The sequence below is a fragment of the Engystomops pustulosus genome, chromosome 7 (assembly GCF_040894005.1).
Source record: "Engystomops pustulosus chromosome 7, aEngPut4.maternal, whole genome shotgun sequence".
Classification (NCBI taxonomy): domain Eukaryota; kingdom Metazoa; phylum Chordata; class Amphibia; order Anura; family Leptodactylidae; genus Engystomops; species Engystomops pustulosus.
Window position 1 is genome coordinate 13,919,946 of NC_092417.1, and position 27,222 is coordinate 13,947,167.

At 42.7% G+C, this 27,222-nt stretch overlaps 1 protein-coding gene across 1 annotated transcript in view; it reads right to left on the reverse strand.

The window, feature by feature from the left end:
* The window catches only part of LOC140068657 (SLAM family member 5-like), a 37,462-nt gene extending 10,630 nt beyond the window's left edge, over nt 1-26,832 (reverse strand). The window contains exons 1-4 of the mRNA XM_072114041.1: nt 26,687-26,832; nt 21,188-21,499; nt 17,995-18,249; nt 17,385-17,481 (exon numbers count right to left, since the gene is read on the reverse strand). Of these exons, the coding sequence (XP_071970142.1) occupies nt 17,385-17,481; nt 17,995-18,249; nt 21,188-21,499; nt 26,687-26,732 (710 nt within the window). The 5' untranslated portion in view covers nt 26,733-26,832. The remainder of the gene's footprint in view (nt 1-17,384; nt 17,482-17,994; nt 18,250-21,187; nt 21,500-26,686) is intronic.
* Nucleotides 26,833-27,222: the final 390 nt, after the last annotated feature.

Here is a 27,222-nt window from a genome sequence, read left to right on the forward strand (position 1 = left end):
CAGTATTATAGTAGTTATATTCTTGTACATAGGGGGGAGTATTCAGGTAGTTATATTCTTGTACATAGGGGGCAGTATTATAGTAGTTATATTCTTGTACATAGGGGCAGTATTATAGTAGTTATATTCCTGTACATAGGGGGCAGTATTATAGTAGTTATATTCTTGTACATAGGGGCAGTATTATAGTAGTTATATTCTTGTACATAGGGGGCAGTATTATAGTAGTTATATTCTTGTACATAGGGGACAGTATTATAGTAGTTATATTTCTGTACATAGGGGCAGTATTATAGTAGTTTTATTCTTGTACATAGGGGGGAGTATTATAGTAGTTATATTCTTGTACATAAGGGGCAGTATTATAGTAGTTATATTCTTGTACATAGGGGGCAGTATTATAGTAGTTATATTCTTGTACATAGGGAGCAGAATTACAGTAGTAATATTCTTGTACATAGGGGGCAGTAGTATAGTAGTTATATTCCTGTACATAGGGGCAGTATTATAGTAGTTATATTCTTGTACATAGGGGCAGCATTATAGTAGTTATATTCTTGTACATAGGGGGGAGTATTCAGGTAGTTATATTCTTGTACATAGGGGGCAGTATTATAGTAGTTATATTCTTGTACATAGCGGGAAGTATTATAGTAGTTATACTCTTGTACATAGGGGGCAGTATTATAGTAGTTATATTCTTGTACATAGGAGCAGAATTACAGTAGTTATATTCTTGTACATAGGGGGCAGTATTATAGTAGTTATATTCCTGTACATAGAGGGCAGTATAATAGTAGGTATAGTCTTGTACATAGGGGGCAGTATTATAGTAGTTATATTCTTGTACATAGGGGGGAGTATTCAGGTAGTTATATTCCTGTACATAGGGGGCAGTATTATAGTAGTTTTATTCTTGTACATAGGGGGGAGTATTATAGTAGTTATATTCTTGTACATAGGGGGCAGTATTATAGTAGTTATATTCTTGTACATAGGGGGCAGTATTATAGTAGTTATATTCTTGTACTTAGGGGGGAGTATTCAGGTAGTTATATTCTTGTACATAGGTGTCAGTATTATAGTAGTTATATTCTTGTACATAGGAGCAGAATTACAGTAGTTATATTCTTGTACATAGGGGGCAGTATTATAGTAGTTATATTCCTGTACATAGGGGGCAGTATTATAGTAGTTATATTCCTGTACACAGGGGGCAGTATTATAGTAGTTATATTCTTGTACATAGGGGGCAGTATTATAGTAGTTATATTCTTGTACATAGGGGGCAGTATTATAGTAGTTATATTCCTGTACATAGAGGGCAGTATAATAGTAGGTATAGTCTTGTACATAGGGGGCAGTTTTATAGTAGTTATATTCTTGTACATAGGGGGCAGTATTATAGTAGTTATATTCTTGTACATAGGGGGCAGTATTATAGTAGTTATATTCTTGTACATAGGGGGCAGTATTATAGTAGTTATATTCTTGTACATAGGGGGCAGTATTATTGTAGTTATATTCCTGTACATAGGGGGCAGTATTATAGTAGTTATATTCTTGTACATAGGGGGCAGTATTATAGTAGTTATATTCTTGTACATAGGGGGGAGTATTCAGGTAGTTATATTCTTGTACATAGGGGGCAGTATTATAGTAGTTATATTCTTGTACATAGCGGGAAGTATTATAGTAGTTATACTCTTGTACATAGGGGGCAGTATTATAGTAGTTATATTCTTGTACATAGGAGCAGAATTACAGTAGTTATATTCTTGTACATAGGGGGCAGTAGTATAGTAGTTATATTCCTGTACATAGGGGCAGTATTATAGTAGTTATATTCTTGTACATAGGGGCAGTATTATAGTAGTTATATTCTTGTACATAGGGGGGAGTATTCAGGTAGTTATATTCTTGTACATAGGGGGCAGTATTATAGTAGTTATATTCTTGTACATAGCGGGAAGTATTATAGTAGTTATACTCTTGTACATAGGGGGCAGTATTATAGTAGTTATATTCTTGTACATAGGAGCAGAATTACAGTAGTTATATTCTTGTACATAGGGGGCAGTATTATAGTAGTTATATTCCTGTACATAGAGGGCAGTATAATAGTAGGTATAGTCTTGTACATAGGGGGCAGTATTATAGTAGTTATATTCTTGTACATAGGGGGCAGTTTTATAGTAGTTATATTCTTGTACATAGGGGGCAGTATTATAGTAGTTATATTCTTGTACATAGGGGGCAGTATTATAGTAGTTATATTCTTGTACATAGGGGGCAGTATTATAGTAGTTATATTCTTGTACATAGGGGGCAGTATTATTGTAGTTATATTCCTGTACATAGGGGGCAGTATTATAGTAGTTATATTCTTGTACATAGGGGGCAGTATTATAGTAGTTATATTCTTGTACATAGGGGGGAGTATTCAGGTAGTTATATTCTTGTACATAGGGGGCAGTATTATAGTAGTTATATTCTTGTACATAGGGGCAGTATTATAGTAGTTATATTCTTGTACATAGGGGGGAGTATTCAGGTAGTTATATTCTTGTACATAGGGGGCAGTATTATAGTAGTTATATTCTTGTACATAGCGGGAAGTATTATAGTAGTTATACTCTTGTACATAGGGGGCAGTATTATAGTAGTTATATTCTTGTACATAGGAGCAGAATTACAGTAGTTATATTCTTGTACATAGGGGGCAGTATTATAGTAGTTATATTCCTGTACATAGAGGGCAGTATAATAGTAGGTATAGTCTTGTACATAGGGGGCAGTATTATAGTAGTTATATTCTTGTACATAGGGGGCAGTTTTATAGTAGTTATATTCTTGTACATAGGGGGCAGTATTATAGTAGTTATATTCTTGTACATAGGGGGCAGTATTATAGTAGTTATATTCTTGTACATAGGGGGCAGTATTATAGTAGTTATATTCTTGTACATAGGGGGCAGTATTATTGTAGTTATATTCCTGTACATAGGGGGCAGTATTATAGTAGTTATATTCTTGTACATAGGGGGCAGTATTATAGTAGTAGTAGGGGGCAATTTTTATTAGTATAAACAAACAGAAAATATTACACTACATTCTCATCAGAATGAGCAGACAATTATTTAACAAATATCATACAGATCAGAAAATAATAAATTCATAATAATCTTAACTCAAAAAGTCCATCACTGGTAAAAAGAAAAATGTGGAAATTAATATAATTACTTGATGAATTACCCCAGACATATGTTCCTCCATAACTTAACATTATTACCAGTTTTTTTAACCTCTATGGATCGGATCCACCTCAGCTCTGAGAGTATTAGGGTAACAGCGGTCATGGGCTGGAAGGACTCGCTGTGTGCAGACACTCTGGTCCTGGTGTGCCAGTGATAGTATTTGATTGTGGTGATGATCAGGTACATGGTCCCCCTGTCGATGCCGGCTACCTGTGGTGTCACCCCATAGATTATGTCCGGGTAGGTCAGAGACTGCAGTCTTGATATTCCGAGTCTGTGGGACACCTCCTGCCATATCTGTCTCCCTCCCGGGCACTCAGTGATAAAATGCTGCATGGTCTCTTCTTGTTGACATCCCAAGGGGCACAAACGCTCAGAGAGACTCAAGAGTTTTAAATTTCCCCTGACAAAGAGCCTCCCATGCAAGGATAACCAGGCGATATCAAAGAGCTTTGCAGGGAGCCTAGGACTATTGAGGAACCTCAGACTTTCCTGCAGGGTGGCCGTTGTGCAGTCCCTCAGAGCTGGCCGAACAGTATAGAAGGTCCTACAGATATTAGTGTACAGCTCCTTCCTGGTCCTACTCTCCAGATATGTCTTATCTATTCTCCACTTTTTCAAACACCGTATCCCATACTCCAGATACTGGGGGAGGAAGCCAGGAGTCCATCGGCCCCTCTTGAGACTGCCGCCTCGCACCCAAGACTCTGCAAAAGGCAATATCCAGTCCCTGACACTACTTACCCACAGGAGACCATTATTTGAGTCCAGGCAACCAAAATTAACTTTCAGAAACATGGAGTCAAAAAATACCCTTGGATTTAACATATCCAGTCCACCCTCTCTCCTCTGCAGGTAGGTGATCCCTCTTTTTACTGGGTTCAACCTGTTTCCCCATAAAAGTTGGAAGAACAGGCTAAAGAGCCGAGCGGAGAAAGATTCTGGCAAAGGAAAGACGACAGAGACGTACAAGAAGACAGGGACCAGGTAAGTCTTCATCAGAGTAACCCTTTCTCTATAGGTCAGCCTCCAGTTCTTCCATCACTGAACCTTTACATTTCCGGTTTCCAACTTCTCTTCCCAATTTAGTTTGGCATTATCTTCCCTCCCGAATTTCACCCCAAGGATCTTAATATGGGTGGAGGCCTTGGCGAACTGTGGCAGATCAAAGCCAGGAGCAGTATCCAATGTCCAGAAAGCTTGACTCTTCTCTAGGTTGACCAGAGACCCGGAGGCCCCTGAGTAACTTCTGATGGCTGCAGACAACATCTCCACCTCTCGAGGTTCAGATATCACCACAGTCACATCATCCGCGTAGGCGACTACCTTCAAAGGCAAGCAATGGGGGACCGGCACCCCCTGAAAATCGCACCGCTGCAGTGATCGCAGAAACAAGTCTATAGCAAACACATACAGCAGTGGACTCAGGGGGCAGCCCTGTCGCACCCCTGCCTCTACTTCAAAAGTGTCACCCTGCCAACCATTGATCAGAGGAAAGCTCTTCGCCTCTCTGTACAAAGTTCTAAGCCAATCTATAAATTGTCCCGGAATACCGTACTTTGATAAAGTGGCCCATAGATACTCATGATCAACCCTGTCAAAGGCTTTAGCCTGGTCCAGACCTACAACATATCTCCCACACCTCAGGGCTTTACATCTCTCAAACATCTCCCTTATCGAGATGACTGCTCCAGAGATGTTCCGCCCTCTTACTGTGCCGTACTGAGAGCCTGCCAACAGTGCCGGGGACAAACAGACTAATCTAGAAAACAGAATCTTTGCCAGAATCTTCCGGTCGACATTCAAGAGGGCGATCGGCCTCCAGTTCTTGATGTCACTAGGCTCCTTACCTTTGGACACTCTCATGGATGGAGGCATCAGGTGATTTTCTAGACAATTGGTAAACACATCCACAAGGATCGGGGCTAAGAGGTCTCTAAACTTCTTATAGAATTCAGCTGTAATACCATCTGGACCTGGTGCCTTCTTCAGATGTAACTTATCAATGGCCTCTTTAACCTCCTCCTCTGTTATTCCTGCTGTCAAAGGAGAAAAGTCCAAATCTCTAGTATCAGGGCCTGGAGTTGCCTCCAAGAATTGAGCCATTTTCTCTTTATCCAAAACCTTCTTCTGAAATAACTCAGCATAGTAGGATCTCACCACCCCCAGGATACCCTCCCGAGATTCCTGCAAAACTCCCTGGGAGTCAGTGAGACCTGTGATCAATTTCTTGGCCACACGTTCCCGGCAATTTTCATACGGATCAGGAACGCCCAATTTTCCGTAGTCCCGCTCGATAACCAGGGACGTGTAGCGGCTGTACTGATACTGATTTATTTCAGATTTCAGTCGGTCAATATTTTGTTTGTCATCCCCGCCCGCCGAATACAGTGACTCCAATTCTTTCCGCAGCTTGAGATACTGGCTGTACTTACTCTTACCCTTCTTCACTGACAGTCTCTTTAAGAGGGACCTGATCTCCTCCTTGACGTTCTCCCACCAGTCAGATATGTTGTCATAGAAGTCTACTCTCTGGAGCTGGTCCTGAAAAAGGGAGTGGATACAATTCTGGACATAGGCATCATCCAGGATGCTAGAATTGAGCCTCCATAACCCCCGACCAATATCCGAGCGGTTAGTGGCTCCTAGGTGAAACAGTAGGACAAGATGGTCAGAATATGGGACGACCTTCTCGCTTATACCACTAACATTCTCTGAGGGACTCACAAATGCCATATCGATCCTGCTGTGCCTATCAGCACACGTATAGGTGTACCGAGGCTTCCTCCCGTCCAAGGTAAATACATCACGTAGATGGGCCTGTGATATTATGCTCTGTAGGACCCTGGAGGCTCTAAGCACTGCCCTGCCCGAGGACCGGTCACCTGAAGTCATGACAACATTAAAGTCGCCCGCCATTATCACAGGGATAGAGGTAAATAAATGCTGCTTCACCTCATTGAACAGCTGGATTCTCTCTGTCACTGTCTGTGGGCCATAGATGTTGATCAGCCGGAGCCGCCTACCATGGATGGTCACTTCCAGCACCAGGCACCTCCCCATAGCGACCTCCGTTAGCCTGTGCACCGTCACGTCTGTGGTGTTAAACAGCATGGCGACCCCGGCGTACGGCTCCACAGCCAGTGACCAGTAAGAAGGACCAGACCGCCACTCACGCTCAGCCTCACGGAGATGCCCCAAGGTGGTCAGACGGGTCTCCTGCAGGAAGATGACATCAGCGTCCAAATATCTTAGGTGGTCATATACTGCGTGTCTGGTCCTTCTTACTTTAATGCTGTTGACGTTGCTGGAAGCAACTTTTAGAGAGAACCCAGCCATTATAACCAAAAAAAGCAAAGCAGCGACCCCCATCATCATGAGTCAGAGTCATCCTCCCCCTGTACACCACCAGTCTCCATGTCTGACTCCTCAGCGGTATCTACAGGAGGGGGCTTCTTCTTAGTTGGAGGATCCCCTGTATCCGCTTCACACTCATTTTGAATGCTCTGTAACTCTCTCTCATAATCCCCATCCGACTCAGACAGAACATCATATCTGTTAGATAGGACCATGACCCCGGCATCACCACTGGCTTTTCTCCTGGTTTTTGGGCCTAAATTACAATCTTCCTCAGGTTTACGAGAGGATTTATCTTTTTTTTTCCTCTTGTTCTTCTTTGACTCCTCACATTCAGATGTTGTTACAGAGGTGGCTGCCTGAGGCTGGCCCCGAGTGACCATCTCCATATTCCCCTGATTGCTGTCTGACTGCTGGGGTTCTGGTACTGTCTCACCTGACCCCTGCTGTACCTCCCGCCTGGTCAGAATTTGCCCCGACACCAAGGCCTCCTCCTCTAAGGCGTCTGCCTCCTGCACCATTTCATCATCTGACAAGTCCCTGGCGATGTTATGCCAGGCCTCCGGGCAATCCTTGTGTGGGTGGCCCATCTCTCCACAGAGGTTACATCTGACTGTCTCACAGGTGGCACTGAGATGGCCGACCTCCCCACACAGGTTGCATTTTGCCACTGTGCATATTTTGGCCACATGACCGATCTTACCACACCTAAAGCACTTTCGTGGTTGTCCGGGATAGAAGCAGACGCCCTTTTCTCTACCTATATAGAAGGAGTTGGGGAGGTGCAGGGTAATGTTGTTATATTGGCGCAGTTTTACCAGCACCTTCCACCCTCCAGTCCAGATACCGTCACTATCTCTATTCTTAGTGAGGTCTGACAGCAGATCACAATGGCGCCTGAGCCACACTAGAATGTCCTGGGGAGGAACCGACTCGTTCCAGAATATTATATTAACTACTACGGTATCTGGCCTGGATATGGGGACAAAAATAAACTTATTCCAGCCGTCAGTGTCCCTAAGCCGGGGGAATTTATCCCAGAATCTGTCCAGACTAGACATGAGCTTAAAGCTGACATCATAGCCATGTCTGTCTGGAAGGTTGATGACTGCCAGGATGTCATCAGGCGTGAACCCCATCTGGCGGCACAAGAGATCCCGCACCACAAACCTCCTATCTGGTAGATCATCCTTGGTGCCTCGGGTCTTAAAGCGCACCACGTTTCTCCTCTTAAACGCCTGCCCGGAGTAGTGCGCGCCGGAGGTGAAGGAGGGAGCGCCGCGGCTCCAGGCATTTTTAGGAGGTTCCTGACGGGGCTTACTACGGGAATTGGGGGGAGGGTCTGATCTAGAGGGACCTGACTCTACTAAGGGGCTTGATGTTAAAGGGGGGAAGTCACACACATTATCTTGTATAACCCCCTGCCCCCCATCCATGTTTTCCTCCGGTGGCTGCACATCCCAGATAGACTGAGGGTCCCCTCCATCCCCCGAACCCTCAGGTATAGCAACAGTGTCCCCAGTCCCAAGCACAACAGAGTTTTCCTGGGTCATCGCATCACCCTGACCCATAGATGCAAGTTCACCATCCTGCTGCTGCACAGACACTGCTGGGACTTGTGGTACTACAGGTCCATGCACCTGCTCTGGGACCGCTGCAGAGGTCTGCGGCTGATCTTGTCTCTGTCCTTTCTGGAATGAGAAGCTCGCAGGCCTGAGAACCTGTGTAACACGTGGGGAGACATCTGGGGGAACGGAACCAGCTTGTGCTGTAGGGGCCCGGGGCCCAGAGTCACAGCTCTGCCTCTGCTGGGAGAAGCGCTCCTGGTTCCTGTAAGACTCGGCCAGGGGTCCCATCCTCTCCAGGACACAGTCCATATCCCTGACCACCTGTGCCAGCTCTATGCCTAGTCCCTGCAGCTTGGAGTTATACAGGGTGCTGCTTTCAGGGTGTGCAGTTCTAAGTGAATACATACAGTCTATCTGCATCTGCAGCATTTTCTTATGGTTAGTCAGCTCCCCCATCCTCCTTACCAGGGTCGGTATCTCCTCCGCCATCTGCAGCTCCGGTGCCCGTGCGGTCTCCTTCCCCTGCTGTGCTGGTCTGGGTGCAGCTCCAGATGGTTTGGGTGCAAACGTCTCCTTCCCAGGCTTGTGGCTTGCACTTGCAGGGGCCTGTTCAAACTTAGCAGTGCTCATGGTAACAGTCTGCGGCTTTACCGCTGACCTGGTGCGGCCTGTGCAGGCCATGCTGGACACCACATCCATAGCTCCCAACCGTCCCGATTTTGCCGGGACTTTCCCGTTTTTCGTACCCCTGCCCCGCGTCACGGGCAGCTATGATATTGTCACGAATTTTCCCCCCAGGTCCCGCTTTGTCCCGGCGCTGTGTCCGCATAGTAAATACTTTGAAAGTCTGAACTCACAGTACAGAATGGCTTCTACAGACATCGGCAGGGAATCCTTTTCAGAGAAGTGTCGGGCTTAGCGCAGAGCAGGGACCACGTCATCAGCTTCAGATCTGTCCATATATGGTCGCTGCATCTCCTAGGGTTCTCCAGAGCAGACATCGGGAGGGAATCCTTCTCAGAGAAGTGTCGGCTCAGCCGGAGAGCAGGGACCACGTCATCAGGTCAGATCAGCATCTGTCCATATATGGTCACTGCATCTCCTAGGGTTCCCCAGAGCAGACATCGGGAGGGAATCCTTTTCAGAGAAGTGTCGGCTTAACGGAGAGAGCAGGGACCACGTCATCAGCTTCAGATCAGCATCTGTCCATATATGGTCACTGCATCTCCTAGGGTTCCCCAGAGCAGACATCGGGAGGGAATCCTTCTCAGAGAAGTGTCGGCTCAGCCGGAGAGCAGGGACCACGTCATCAGGTCAGATCAGCATCTGTCCATATATGGTCACTGCATCTCCTAGGGTTCCCCAGAGCAGACATCGGGAGGGAATCCTTTTCAGAGAAGTGTCGGCTTAACGGAGAGAGCAGGGACCACGTCATCAGCTTCAGATCAGCATCTGTCCATATATGGTCGCTGCATCTCCTAGGGTTCCCCAGAGCAGACATCGGGAGGGAATCCTTTTCAGAGAAGTGTCGGAGAGCAGGGACCACATCATCAGCTTCAGATCAGCATCTGTCCATATATGGTCACTGCATCTCCTAGGGTTCCCCAGAGCAGACATCGGGAGGGAATCCTTTTCAGAGAAGTGTCGGGCTTAGCGGAGAGAGCAGGGACCACGTCATCAGGTCAGATCAGCATCTGTCCATATATGGTCACTGCATCTCCTAGGGTTCCCCAGAGCAGACATCGGGCAGGGAATCCTTTTCAGAGAAGTGTCGGGCTTAGCGCAGAGCAGGGACCACGTCATCAGCTTCAGATCTGTCCATATATGGTCACTGCATCTCCTAGGGTTCCCCAGAGCAGACATCGGGCAGGGAATCCTTTTCAGAGAAGTGTCGGCTCAGCCGGAGAGCAGGGACCACGTCATCAGCTCAGATCAGCATCTGTCCATATATGGTCTCCAGGGCTTCCCCAGACACAAGCTCTTTATATAATTAAATTAAATAAAGTTTTGGCCAGGCTGAGATTCGAACCTGGGACCCTGCGCACCGCAGACAGGAGCTTAACTGACTGAGCTATAAGCCCAGTGATACAGAGCTGAGGATTTCTGGTAAGTAAGACATGTTATCAGCCATTTACACTGTGACACAGACTAATGCACTGATATATAGAGAGGGATCTTCTCAGAGATTATTATTGTAATTATTCAGACTATTATTATTATTATTATTATTATTATAAATTTTATTATTATGGAGATGATTATTAATAATGGTAAAAATAATAATAATCATCTCAATAATAATAATAATAATAATAATAGTCTCAATAATTATATTAATCTGAGAAGATCCCTCCCTATATACCACAGCAGTATATAGTTCTTAGTTACCAAAATTCTCCACTTGTTAATCACTGAGGTTATAGCTCAGTGGGTTGAGGCGCTGTGTTATTATTGTACATGGACACTGCAGGTTCTGGGTTCAAATCCCAATGAGGATAATTTTTTTTTTTTTTTAAATTATGATTTTTATTATTTTTAATATGGTTAAAATTTGGGGCGTGGCCAGGGAGTGATTGGGGGTGTGGCTTAGGGGGATCGCCGCGGCACGCTACGCGTGCCGCCATTTTATCCCTCTTTCCTTTTCCCAAATGTTGGGAGGTATGCACATCCCTCTGCTGCAGGTTCTCTCGCAGGGTCTGTCTCTCCAGAGACGTTCTCCTCTGTCTGGGTGCAGGAGTGGGGGGCTGTGCACCTGCTGCTGATCTCTCACTCTGCTGCTTCACCTGTGCTCCTCCACGCTGGCTGGTCACAGAACTTCCTTCTTTTACTGCAGTATTCATGTCCAAATCTTTCTCTTCCTTCAATACAGCGACATCACGTCCACAATCTTCACTCTTCATAACTTTGGGATTTGCATCCCTAACAGAAAGTTTTTGGGAGTTCACTCCCGGTGTAGGCCTGGAAGCCTGAGCCTTGCTTGGGGAATCTCCCCACCCAGGGTGGCCCCGCCCTGGGCTAGCTCCAGACATGAGGAGGGTCAAGAGCTCACACTGCACACAACCTCACCTCTAGGAGGCAGGATTATAGTAGTTATATTCCTGTACATAGGGGGCAGTATTATAGTAGTTATATTCTTGTACATAGGGGCAGTATTATAGTAGTTATATTCTTGTACATAGGGAGCAGTATTATAGTAGTTATATTCTTGTACATAGGGGGCAGTATTATAGTAGTTATATTCCTGTACATAGAGGGCAGTATAATAGTAGGTATAGTCTTGTACATAGGGGGCAGTATTATAGTAGTTATAGTCTTGTACATAGGGGGCAGTATTATAGTAGTTATATTCTTGTACATAGGGGGGAGTATTCAGGTAGTTATATTCCTGTACATAGGGGGCAGTATTATAGTAGTTTTATTCTTGTACATAGGGGCAGTATTATAGTAGTTATATTCTTGTACATAGGGGCAGTATTATAGTAGTTATATTCTTGTACATAGGGGCAGTATTATAGTAGTTATATTCTTGTACATAGGGGCAGTATTATAGTAGTTATATTCTTGTACATAGGGGCAGTATTATAGTAGTTATATTCTTGTACATAGGGGCAGTTTTATAGTAGTTATATTCTTGTACATAGGGGCAGTATTATAGTAGTTATACTCCTGTACATAGGGGGCAGTATTATAGTAGTTATATTCTTGTACATAGCGGCAGTATTATAGTAGTTATATTCTTGTACATAGGGGGCAGTATTATAGTAGTTATAGTCCTGTACATAGGGGGCAGTATTATAGTAGTTATATTCTTGTACATAGGGGCAGTTTTATAGTAGTTATATTCTTGTACATAGGGGCAGTATTATAGTAGTTATATTCCTGTACATAGGGGGCAGTATTATAGTAGTTATATTCTTGTACATAGGGGCAGTATTATAGTAGTTATATTCTTGTACATAGGGGGCAGTATTATAGTAGTTATAGTCCTGTACATAGGGGGCAGTATTATAGTAGTTATATTCTTGTACATAGGGAGCAGTATTATAGTAGTTATATTATTGTACATAGGGGGCAGTATTATAGTAGTTATATTCTTGTACATAGGAGCAGAATTACAGTAGTTATATTCTTGTACATAGGGGGCAGTATTATAGTAGCTATATACTTGTACATAGGGGCAGTATTATAGTAGTTATATTCCTGTACATAGGGGGCAGTATTATAGTAGTTATATTCCTGTACATAGGGGGCAGTATTATAGTAGTTATATTTTTGTACATAGGGGCAGTATTATAGTAGTTATATTCTTGTACATAGGGGGGAGTATTTAGGTAGTTATATTCTTGTACATAGGGGGCAGTATTATAGTAGTTATATTCTTGTACATAGGGGCAGTATTATAGTAGTTATATTCCTGTACATAGGGGGCAGTATTATAGTAGTTATATTCTTGTACATAGGGGGGAGTATTCAGGTAGTTATATTCTTGTACATAGGGGGCAGTATTATAGTAGTTATATTCTTGTACATAGGGGCAGTATTATAGTAGTTATATTCTTGTACATAGGAGGCAGTGTTATAGTAGTTATATTCTTGTACATAGGGGGCAGTATTATAGCAGTTATATTCCTGTACATAGGGGGTAGTATTATAGTAGTTCTATTCTTGTACATAGGGGGCAGTATTATAGTAGTTATATTCTTGTACATAGGGGGCAGTATTATAGTAGTTATATTCTTGTACATAGGGGGCCGTATTATAGTAGTTATATTCCTGTACATAGGGGACAGTATTATAGTAGTTATATTCCTGTACATAGGGGGCAGAATTACAGTAGTTATATTCTTGTACATAGGGGGCAGTATTATAGTAGTTATATTCTTGTACATAGCGGGAAGTATTATAGTAGTTATACTCTTGTACATAGGGGGCAGTATTATAGTAGTTATATTCTTGTACATAGGAGAAGAATTACAGTAGTTATATTCTTGTACATAGGGGGCAGTATTATAGTAGTTATATTCCTGTACATAGAGGGCAGTATAATAGTAGGTATAGTCTTGTACATAGGGGGCAGTATTATAGTAATTATATTCTTGTACATAGGGGGGAGTATTCAGGTAGTTATATTCCTGTACATAGGGGGCAGTATTATAGTAGTGATATTCTTGTACATAGGGGGCAGTATTATAGTAGTTATATTCCTGTACATAGGGGGCAGTATTATAGTAGTTATATTCCTGTACATAGGGGACAGTATTATAGTAGTTATATTCTTGTACATAGGGGGCAGTATTATAGTAGTTATATTCTTGTACATAGGAAGCAGTATTATAGTAGTTATATTCTTGTACATAGGGGGCAGTATTATAGTAGTTATATTCTTGTACATAGGGGGCAGTATTATAGTAGTTATATTCTTGTACATAGGAAGCAGTATTATAGTAGTTATATTCTTGTACATAGGGGGCAGTATTATAGTAGTTATATTCTTGTACATAGAGGGCAGTATTATAGTAGTTATATTCTTGTACATAGGAAGCAGTATTATAGTAGTTATATTCTTGTACATAGGAGCAGAATTACAGTAGTTATATTCTTGCACATAGGGGGCAGTATTATAGTAGTTATATTCCTGTACATAGAGGGCAGTATAATAGTAGGTATAGTCTTGTACATAGAGGGCAGTATTATAGTAGTTATAGTCTTGTACTTAGGGGGCAGTATTATAGTAGTTTTATTGTTGTACATAGGGGGCAGTATTATAGTAGTTATATTCCTGTACATAGAGGGCAGTATAATAGTAGTTATAGTCTTGTACATAGGGGGCAGTATTATAGTAGTTATAAGTCTTGTACATAGGGGGCAGTATTATAGTAGTGATATTCCTGTACATAGGGGCAGTATTATAGTAGTTATATTCCTGTACATAGAGGGCAGTATTATAGTAGTTATATTCCTGTACATAGGGGGCAGTATTATAGCAGTTTTATTCTTGTACATAGGGGGCAGTATTATAGTAGTTATATTCTTTTACATAGGGGGCAGTATTATAGCAGTTTTATTCTTGTGCATAGGGGGCAGTATTAAAGTAGTTATATTCTTTTACATAGGGGGCAGTATTATAGCAGTTTTATTCTTGTGCATAGGGGGCAGTATTAAAGTAGTTATATTCTTGTACATAGGGTGCAGTATTATAGTAGTTATTGGAAACGAAGAGGAGGGCAGGGGAACCAGCACGGCAGGACTCCACAAATCCAGTTAAAACTTCATACAAAATTTATTCTTCATTTAAAAAACACGCAAATCCAAAAATAAATACATGGACACGAAAAGTTAAGACAAAAAATATGAGACAAAAAACAGCAGCGGTAACGCGTTTCGGACTTCTACTTTCAGTCCTTAGTCAAGGGGCAGTATTATAGTAGTTATATTCCTGTACATAGGGGGCAGTATTATAGTAGTTATATTCTTGTACATAGGAGCAGTATTATAGTAGTTATATTCTTGTACATAGGGGCAGTATTATAGTAGTCATATTCCTGTACATAGGGGGCAGTATTATAGTAGTTATATTCTTGTACATAGGGGGCAGTATTATAGTAGTTATATTCCTGTACATAGGGGGCAGTATTATAGTAGTTATATTCCTGTACATAGGGCGCAGTATTATAGTAGTTATATTCTTGTACATAGGGGCAGTATTATAGTAGTTATAGTCCTGTACATAGGGGGCAGTATTATAGTAGTTATATTCTTGTATATAGGGGGCAGTATTATAGTAGTTATATTCCTGTACATAGGGGGCAGTATTATAGTAGTTATATTCTTGTACATAGGGGGCAGTATTATAGTAGTTATATTCCTGTACATAGGGGGCAGTATTATAGTAATTATATTCTTGTACTTAGGAGGCAGTATTATAGTAGTTATATTCTTGTACATAGGGGGCAGTATTATAGTAATTATATTCTTGTACTTAGGAGGCAGTATTATAGTAGTTATATTCTTGTACATAGGGGGCAGTATTATAGTAGTTATATTCCTGTACATAGGGGGCAGTATTATAGTAGTTATATTCCTGTACATAGGGGGCAGTATTATAGTAGTTATATTCTTGTACATAGGGAGCAGTATTATAGTAGTTATATTATTGTACATAGGGGGCAGTATTATAGTAGTTATATTCTTGTACATAGGAGCAGAATTACAGTAGTTATATTCTTGTACATAGGGGGCAGTAGTATAGTAGTTATATTCCTGTACATAGGGGCAGTATTATAGTAGTTATATTCTTGTACATAGGGGCAGTATTATAGTAGTTATATTCTGTACATAGGGGGCAGTATTATAGTAGTTATATTCTGTACATAGGGGGCAGTATTATAGTAGTTATATTCTTGTACATAGGGGGCAGTATTATAGTAGTTATATTCTTGTACATAGGGGCAGTATTATAGCAGTTATATTCCTGTTCATAGGGGGCAGTATTATAGTAGTTATATTCTTGTACATAGGGGCAGTATTATAGTAGTTATATTCTTGTACATAGGGGCAGTATTATAGTAGTTATAGTCCTGTACATAGGGGGCAGTATTATAGTAGTTATATTCTTGTACATAGTGTTAGGGATATTGTGAAAAGGCAAACAATAGTTTAAATGAGAAAAATAGCTGAGTTAAAACATTTAACTCTATAGCTTCTAAAAGGGAAGCATACCCCCCCCCCCCAAGGTGGCCGCTGTATCTAAGATGGCGGACAGTAGTCAAGATGGCGTCCGAAACCAGTGTGACCTCCTTAACAATAGGGAGCAGTATTATAGTAGTTATATTATTGTACATAGGGGGCAGTATTATAGTAGTTATATTCTTGTACATAGGAGCAGAATTACAGTAGTTATATTCTTGTACATAGGGGGCAGTATTATAGTAGTTATATTCTTGTACATAGGGGCAGTATTATAGTAGTTATATTCCTGTACATAGGGGGTAGTATTATAGTAGTTATATTCTTGTACATAGGGGCAGTATTATAGTAGTTATATTCCTGTACATAGTGGGCAGTATTATAGTAGTTATATTCTTGTACATAGAGGCAGTATTATAGTAGTTATATTCCTGTACATAGTGGCAGTATTATAGTAGTTATATTCTAGTACATAGGGGGCAGTATTATAGTAGTTATATTCTTGTACATAGGGAGCAGTATCATAGTAGTTATATTCTTGTACATAGGGGGCAGTATTATAGTAGTTATATTCTTGTACATAGATTGCAGTATTATAGTAGTTATATTCTTGTACATAGGGGGCAGTATTATAGTAGTTACATTCCTGTACATAGGGGGCAGTATTATTTTAGTTATATTCTTGTACATAGGGGGGAGTATTATAGTAGTTATATTCTTGTACATAGGGGGCAGTATTATAGTAGTTATTTTCTTGTACATAGGGGGCAGTATTACAGTAGTTATATTCTTGTACATAGGGGGCAGTATTATAGTAGTTATATTCCTGTACATAGGGGGCAATATTATAGTAGTTATATTCCTCTACATAGGGGGCAGTATTATAGTAGTTATATTCTTGTACATAGGGGACAGTATTATAGTAGTTATATTATTGTACATAGGGGGCAGTATTATAGTAGTTATATTCTTGTACATAGGGGGCAGTATTATAGTAGTAATATTCCTGTACATATGGAGCAGTATTATAGTAGTTATATTCCTGTATATAGGGGGCAGTATTATAGTAGTTATATTCCTGTACATAGGGGGCAGTATTATAGTAGTTATATTCCTGTACATAGGGGGCAGTATTATAGTAGTTATATTCTTGTACATAGGGGGCAGTATTATAGTAGTTATATTCCTGTACATAGGGGGCAGTATTATAGTAGTTATATTCCTGTACATAGGGGGCAGTATTATAGTAGTTATATTCTTGTACATAGGGGGCAGTATTACAGTAGTTATATTCTTGTACAAAGGGGGCAGTATTATAATAGTTATGAATACGTAGGTATGATTAAGGTCTGAAACTTGTAACCTTCTTTTCTTTTCCATGTAATCACTTTTAATCATGTTTTTTGTCTAATAAACAACTACTTTTTTTTTATTTTGCCTGATGCTGATGGTGCCTCTTCTTTTTGCCAATACATTATAGTAATTCTATTTTTAGCTATTTCGGTGAATATCTTACCTTTTATCGTGTTCGCGCCATAAATATAATCCAACACCGATTATTATCACTAGTATTACAATGAAAGCAATGACCAAGCCGATCCAGCCTCTATTTCCTTAAATAAGATTATAATTATTAGTATTTTTCAAGCTTAAACTACAAATTAAGGCTACATTCACACTAACGTGTGTCCGCCGTACCGTCTATACTTCGGCCGTGTACATACTTCCCCCATACGTTCATGTGAATGTAGCCTTAGCTTGTATATCAGTACACAGTAACATGGCAATCAGAGTCCTAACACATTTACACAACCCAGACTGAGACCCCAGAATTAAAAATGATATCATCGGTCTCTGTTATCTCTGATTCTATCTTTTAGGATGTGTTTTGTTATAGACATTTATTTCTTAATCATTGAACAGGTGATAAAGATGGGTCCCATCATCAGAACTCCCACTTCTTGGGACAATGGGGCACCCATAGTGAATTCTGCATTTGCTTACCCTGAGCTTATTCTCTTCTTTGAGTCTGTCCCGGTCAAGCCCCCAATATTTGGACCCAACCCCCTTAGGCTTCATGTTGACTGTTCCCATATAGTTACAAGTGTTATGTGATGACAACTTACTTGTATGACTTTTACAGTATTCTGCTGGAGAGATGGACTTGGAAAAGGTACTGATGGGGTTTTGTACTGTGCAGGTATATCGGGTCTGTGGTTCTGGATCGGTTACATTCACAACACTGAAGTTCAGTTTCATGTCACCAGAGGTCCAGGTGATGGTCACATTGGGTCCACTTGCCATGCATTTTAGAATCACGTTACAAGGGTCATGACTGGAAACGTTAGGCTCAATCTTGATATCATCGACAGATAATTTTTCTGCAGATTTAAGTAAAGAACTCGTCAGTAAGGACTTATTATAATTATATTATGCTAAGGGGTGTCCATAATTAAAGGGGCATTTCAGTTATACTCCTTGGTAGAGAAAGTGGGTTCAAGACTGATTGGTGGCAGCTGTTATGTGACATCCTACACATTTAGGCCAGCTGGAAGTGTCTACAAAAAAGTCCTGATAGCCATGCCTTAGTAGCAAGGTAAAATACCCTTTAAGGTGACCCTTCACCTTATAGACAAATATTTGATCACACATTAGACATGAACAGCTGGTGCCCTCAGTTGTGCTCTTGTTTCACCCCATTTCTTTATTATTTACCTACTCCATTAGGTAAGCCCCACATAAGCCGCTACCAGTGTCCTGAACCATCAGTTACCGGATGCATCCCTGAAGAAGTCAACAGCCATTTTAGGGGTGACGTGTTAGCCCACAACTTTTGTCCCTGCCTATTTGCCAGACCTGTGTTTAAAAAGAAGGTGGTGGTCCTTGCACAGAACAGTAAAATGGACAAACAAGAAACAAAACTTACAACTAGGCAAAGCCAGACAAACCGGACCAAAAGCAAGAAGGCGGCAAGGTACAAAATTATAAGGCAGAAGAGTAGTCAACTTTTAAGCAAAAGGTCAGAAAATCACAAGTGAGCCAGAAAAGCAAATCAATAGTGGAAACAGATATTATGGATCAGTAAGGGGAAATGGAGTGACCGGAACCACCCAGAAGCTGATTGGAGACAGTCCTCCAGCACCCCATGACACTGCGTGCAAACACACACTTTCCCAGCTGAGAGAAACTGCTGAGCCTTCCGCAGGACATTACACCCATGCGTGGTGCTCAGCCAGGACACAAACCTGCAGATCTTTGCTCCACCAAGAAACAATGAAGAAAGAATCAATTTTTATACTTCTGACAGTGATGGAGGAGCCAGGAGCAGAACAAAGGGAACAAAAGATGTTGAGTCATATCAGGAATACCCCTCTATTCCTAAAATCTTGCTCCCCAATTTCTTGCTCTCTGAAATTTTTGGAACATCTTGCATAGTACCTATAATATAATGGGCAGGTGTCTGCCCCCACAGATGATTGGTCCACATTACATTAGTCTTCCTAGTCTTGTATATTCCTAATCTATTATACAATCTCACATGGAACCTCACGAGAAGGAAGTGTAAGCTCTTCGGGCTCATGTGGCCTCTGGGTCGTGTTATCTAGTGACGGGCGTTTTCATGTCAGGCTCCGATCACGAGTCACATCTTCAGAGCTTCATCTGGTTCCTCGTCAGTAGTTAAAAAAATCACCACCACCACGGCTTCCTGTCCTACGGAGATTAACCCTAAGCTGTCTGCATCTCAACGTCATTCCTCCTACTTCTGGCCGTGTGAAATACTGAAAGATTTAAAGTCACAACCAGGCAGAAACAGGAACCATCATGTAAGAGGGTTTTCCATTTTAATGACGTGATGTCCTAGCTATATGCTACGAGATTGGTGAGGGACCAACGCTTGGGACCCCACCTACTGGCTTAGGCAGCACCTCAATGCAGGACTAGCAACAGGAAGTGGAGTCAGAAGTCTAGCTCCATTCTATTCATAGTGGCCAGTCCTGGGAACTGCATGTCATAAATTAAATACCAGTTCAGTGCAGTTGCAGCTGATTGGTGAGGGCTCCTGAATTCTGATCACAAATGTATGAACTGTCTTATATCATATACAGTAGAAAACCAAAACAATAAAGAATATTCTCCCTGTTTAGGTTCCATGTTCCTGCAGTGTGTCCCTGGCTGTTGAGGATGATCTGATTGTTACGGCCAATCACCGGCCTCAGTGGTCACATGGGAAAGTACGGTGACTCGGCCACTGAATATGCCTCCTGGTTGGCTCCACGGGTGCCTCCCCTCCGACTCTTGGGACTGTGCTTGGGGAATGGGGGCAGAAGGAGGAGGAGGAACTTTTATTATTAAATGTTATCCTTGCCCCAGCATTTGTAAGTAGAATGGAGTTGAGGGGCGCTCGTTGAACGGTGCACACTATTTGGTCCTGTATGAGATGTGGGCTCACTTTGACTGGCACTGTACACGTTGGGGGCACACTATGACTGGTACTTCATGAGATGGGGCGCACTATGACTGGCACTGTATACGTTGGGGGCACACTATGACTGGTACTGTATATATTGGGGGCACACTATGACTGGCACTGTATACGTTGGGGGCACACTATGACTGGTACTGTATATATTGGGGGCACACTATGACTGGCACTGTATAAGTTGGGGGCACACTATGACTGGTACTGCATGAAATGGGGCACACTATGACTGGTACTGTAGAAGTTGGGGGCACACTATGACTGGTATTGCATGAGATGGGGCGCCCTATGACTGGTACTGCATGAGATGGGGCGCCCTATGACTGGTACTGCATGAGATGGGGCACACTCTGACTGGTACTGCATGAGATGGGGCACACTCTGACTAGTACTGTAGAAGTTGGGGGCACACTATGACTGGCACTGTATAAGTTGGGGGCACACTATGACTGGTACTGTAGAAGTTGGGGGCACACTATGACTGGTACTGTAGAAGTTGGGGGGGGGGCACTATGACTGGCACTATATAAATTGGGGGCACAATATGACTGGCACTGTGTAAGTTAGGGGCACACTATGACTGGTGCTGTACATGATAGAGCACACTATGACTGGTACTGTATATGATGGGGCACACTATGACTGGTACTGTATAAGTTAAGGGCACACTATGACTGGTACTGTACATGATGGGGCACACTATGACTGGCACTGTACATGATGGGGCACATTATTTGGTACTGTATAATTTGGGGGCACGCTATGACTGGCACTGCATGATTTTGTGTTTTGGAGCAGCCCGGAGGTGCCCTCTGTGGGGTGACTAGCAGGTGACTTACGGTAGACGTGGAGCTGGTAGTGCACTGTGCACATGTGCCCGCTGCGGAGCTTTATACTGGCGCTGTACGCGCCTTCATCTTTCCGCTGCAGATCCATGATGATTAAGGATCCGTCCTGGTGGCTCCGCAGCTTCCCCGCATACACACTCACTGTGCTCAGGACGCCATGCGGATTAGTGGATGCGATCCAATTGTGTTCATGACTCCAGGTGGTGTCCTCCATGTCCTCCGCACCAATGTGTAGGGTCACATTCTCGCGCACCCCTCCAATGACAATGAGGGTCTCCCCACAAGGGCTGGCACCCTGCAGATCTAAAGACAGACATCATGAGGAATCCGGGGAAAATATGAGATCTAGGATTCAGAATGCAGGAAGCGGTGATGTCCTGAGGATCCCAGACCTATATCCACTGCCCAGAGGGAACATATTTTCAAAATCTATCATGCTAAACCAGGGACATTATTCGTAGATCCAGGCACCGTGACTGTGGTCATCTTCGTACATTTGTTATCCATGACCTCCTTCCTTCTAAAATCAACTTTTAAAATTATATTAATGAGCCAGAATGGTTACCATAAACTCTATGTGCTGCAGCTTCAGAGGCTGTTACACTGCCACTCCTGTTCCCTCTGAGGAGAAAGTGCAGTAAAGCAGCCTGTGAATCTGTAGCACTGAGGTGCTGAGCTGTGATTGGTTTCTGTTCTGCCACAGGTCATTAATATGAGCTCTGAGCTGTGATTGGTTACTATAGGAGTAGAAGACGCTTATGTGTGAGGGATGGATAGGGATACAGAGATAGGGGGAGATTTATCAGAAATGTCTGAGGAAAAACTGTTCCAGTTGCCCATGGAAACCAATCAGAGATCAGATGTAATTTTATAAACAGCTATGGAAAAATTAAACTTGAGTTCTGATTGGTTGCCAACAGCAACTAAAGCAGTTCTGCTCTCAGACACTTCTGATAAATCTCCTCATAGACAAAGTGACAGTTGGAAACAGAGGCAGTCACTGGATTGAGAGTGTCAGAGACACAGACAGTCACTCGAAAGAGACTGCCAGAGACAGACAGTCACTCGAAAGAGACTGCCAGAGACAGACAGTCACTAAAAGAGACTGCCAGAGACAGACAGTCACTAAAAGAGACTGCCAGAGACAGACAGTCACTAAGAGAGACTGCCAGAGACAGACAGTCACTGGAAGAGACTGCCAGAGATAGAGAAGGTCAGAGAGGGTCAAAAAAGTTTATAAAAAACAGTGACAGAGACAGTCTGAGACAGTCTATAGTTACATATAAAATATTTTTTGTTAACCTATTCTATTTTGTTCTAGCTAAGAGCAGTTATTTATTATCCAATCCAACGCCGGGAGCTGCAGCTAGTTACTATATATAAGGTTGTGCAGTTTGCAGCTGGCTTATTTTAGCTGACCTACTAGAAACACCCGTGACAATGAGTCATAGGGATGCAACACAGTGTAGACACCCACATACTGTAGTGTTGCTTGTTGCTAGAGTTAGGGGTCATACAGTGCCTCGGGCGGCCGATGACTGAGCCCTGAGAAGGATGGCAGAATTGCCCTTGTAATGTGGGTGACTCGGGTAGCTGCCGGCCCTCCACGCGTCCATACTTGTCAATTGTATTTGTGTCTGAGTTTGTGATGTTGTAAAGATGCAATATTCTAGAAATTACAGACTTGGAACAGCTTCTCTTGCTATGTCTTATACAATTATATTATTTACATTATTATTCTGTGCATTAGAATAGATACAATTTGTGAAATCCTGATATATTCCTCACGTTAGGACACAGTCACATAGGACACACAATGACCGCCACATTTTGGTAATTCTATTTCCTTTCATATGTTTGGTGTATGGGCTCGATGTGATGTTTCCTTTATTATTACGTGTTTTATAGCGTCGTGGTTACCATTTCGGAGAAGTGTCGGACGAGTGTTTTCATTTCATTTCCTTCTCTGCTTTGAAGTTTTTTTTGAAACTTCATTGAATGGATTTCTCCAAGACTTGGTTCACGGGAAGCCATCCTTAAAGGGGTTTTCCCACAAAGAAAAGTGACCCCCACAGATCACAAAAACGAGGGGTCAGATGGGGTCCCGTGTACCTCCGTCAGATTAATGGAGCAGACGGCCGCACATGACCGTTCTGCTCCATTCATCTCTATGGAGCTGACGGAGAGCGCGGCACACATGGAGATCAATGGAGCAGAACGGTCCATAAAGGGTTTTTTTTTGGATAAATCTTTTTATGACCTAACCTTCACCTTTTACACGAACATATATATATATTTTCCAGTCATATATTTGGCGGTATATACATAACGTTTTATAACTGTATGTGCACATATATCACTGTATCCGTATACAATACGGTGGGTTGGCAAATTACGTTACTATCTTGCTCATCCCCATAACCGCCAGGATACTACATGTATGTGCGGCAGCATACGGTGCACACCACACGCAACACATATATTAAACATGTACGGAACGGAAACAGAGGAGACAATAGGACAGGCTCTATATTTCTTTACGTCCCGCTCACAGCAGGATACGGGAAACAATACAGACATAAAATCTGGTGCCCGTATTGCCCATTGTCATCAAAGTGCGACCTGTATGAAAACAGCAAAGGGTGCAAGGACGTTTTCATTTTGGGGACTGTACGGACATTTTTCTCCAAATTCAATATTACAAAATGATCAATTACCCCTCACACCACAACTGACCACACTGTGCCCTCACATATATCATATACACCCCTCACACCACAACTGACCACACTGTGCTCCACAGATATCACATATACCCCTCACACCACAACTGACCACACTGTACCCCCACAGATATCATATATACCCCTCACACCACTACTGACCACACTGTGCCCCCACATATATCATATATACCCCTCACACCACAACTGACCACACTGTGCCCCCACATATATCATATACACCCCTCACACCACAACTGACCACACTGTGCTCCACAGATATCATATATACCCCTCACACCACAACTGACCACACTGTACCCCCACATATATCATATATACTACTCACATCACAACTGACCACACTGTACCCCCACATATATCATATATACCCCTCACACCACAACTGACCACACTGTGCCCTCACATATATCATATACACCCCTCACACCACAACTGACCACACTGTGCTCCACAGATATCATATATACCCCTCACACCACAACTGACCACACTGTACCCCCACAGATATCATATATACCCCTCACACCACAACTGACCACACTGTACCCCCACATATATCATATATACCCCTCACACCACTACTGACCACACTGTGCCCCCACATATATCATATATACCCCTCACACCACAACTGACCACACTGTGCCCCCACATATATCATATATATATCCCTCACACCACAGCTGACCACACTGTACCCCCACATATATGATATATACCCCTCACACCACAACTGACCACACTGTACCCTCACATATATCATATATGCCCCTCACACCACAACTGACCACACTGTACCCCCACATATATCATATATACCCCTCACACCACAACTGACCACACTGTGCCCCCACATATATCATATATATATCCCTCACACCACAACTGACCACAGTTTGCCCCCCACATATATCATCTATACCCTCACACCACAACTGACCACACTGTGCCCCCCACATATATCATATATATCCTCACACCACAACTGACCACACTGCGCCCCTACATATATTATTTATACTCCTCACACCACAACTGACCACACTGTGCCCCCACATATATCATATATACCCCTCACACCACAACTGACCACACTGTGCCCCCACATATATCATATATACCCCTCACACCACAACTGACCACACTGTGCCCCTACATATATTATATAGACCCCTCTCACCACAACTGACCACACTGTGCTCCTACATATATTATATATACTCCTCACACCACAACTGACCACACTGTGCCCCCACATATATCATATATACCCCTCACACCACAACTGATGACACTGTGCCCCTACATTTATTATATATACCCCTCACACCACAACTGACCACACTGTACCCCCACATATATCATATATACCCCTCACACCACAACTGATCACACTCTGCCCCCACATATATCATATATACCCCTCACACCACAACTGACCACACTGTGCCCCCACATATATTATATATACCCCTCACACCACAACTAACCACACTGTGCCCCCACATATATCATATATACCCCTCACACAGTACAACTGACCACACTGTGCCCCCGCATATATCATATATACCCCTCACACCACAACTGACCACACTGTGCCCCCACATATATCATATATACCCCTCACACCACAACTGATGACACTGTGCCCCTACATTTATTATATATACCCCTCACACCACAACTGACCACACTGTACCCCCACATATATCATATATACCCCTCACACCACAACTGATCACACTCTGCCCCCACATATATCATATATACCCCTCACACCACAACTGACCACACTGTGCCCCCACATATATTATATATACTCCTCACACCACAACTAACCACACTGTGCCCCCACATATATCATATATACCCCTCACACAGTACAACTGACCACACTGTGCCCCCGCATATATCATATATACCCCTCACACCACAACTGACCACACTGTACCCCCACATATATCATATATACCCCTCACACCACAACTGACCACACTGTGCCCCCACATATATTATATATACTCCTCACACCACAACTAACCACACTGTGCCCCCACATATATCATATATACCCCTCACACAGTACAACTGACCACACTGTGCCCCCGCATATATCATATATACCCCTCACACCACAACTGACCACACTGTGCCCTCACATATATCATATATATAGCCCTCACAACACAACTGACCACACTGTACCCCTATATATCATATATACCCCCCACACCACAACTGACCACACTGTGCCCCCCACATATATCATATATACCCCTCACACCACAACTGACCACACTGTACCCCCACATATATCATATATGCCCCTCACACCACAACTGACTGCACTGTACCCCTATATATCATATATGCCCCTAACACCACAACTGACCGCACTGTACCCCTATATATCATATATACCCCTCACACACTGTGCCCTCACATATCTCATACATATATTTGACTTAGCATTTGCTTAGTTACACAGATTTGTTTTGTGTAACCTCATTGTTATTTTCTGCATTAAAAAATCTGAATGTTTCTTTTATTATTTCGTAAATCCATTGTTGGCTTTCCACCCTTCCTGGATCCTTCTGGTTGTGCTCTGATTCAGATCCCTCAGAGCTCCCCATACAAGTTCCCAGTGTAGGTGCTTACTTCCACTCTTCCCAGTATCCCGCACCTTGCATCTATATCACATATATATCTTATATCTAGGGGAATAAATCACATCACTCACATCTCACAGAAAGCAGAATCACGAAACTCCTGAGCAGACGCCTCATCACCGCCACCGATAATCACAGAACTGGAGACACGGCAGGAAGAGATTGTTTCCAGGCGAAACTTAGAGGAGGAAGCGGTCACCACCAGACATGACATGAAAGAGGCCGAGACATGTGTGATGTGTCCTGGTCTCATCACAAGCATCCCACCTACAGCTTCCCCATCCGGATTATTCCACACTAAGGGGGGGGGGGGGGGGTGGCAGGAGGTAGCCCCCCCCCAGATTATAGGAGATAACACTGACTATAATATGCTTATTACAGCTGTGTATATATAATTATATATAAGGGATCCCCAGGTTATACCAGCTGTACATATATCATTATATACAGGAGATCCCCAGGTTATACCGGCTGTACGTATATCATTATATACAGGAGATCCCCAGGTTATACCGGCTGTACATATATCATTATATACAGGAGATCCCCAGGTTATACCGGCTGTACATGTATCATTATATACAGGAGATCCCCAGGTTATACCGGC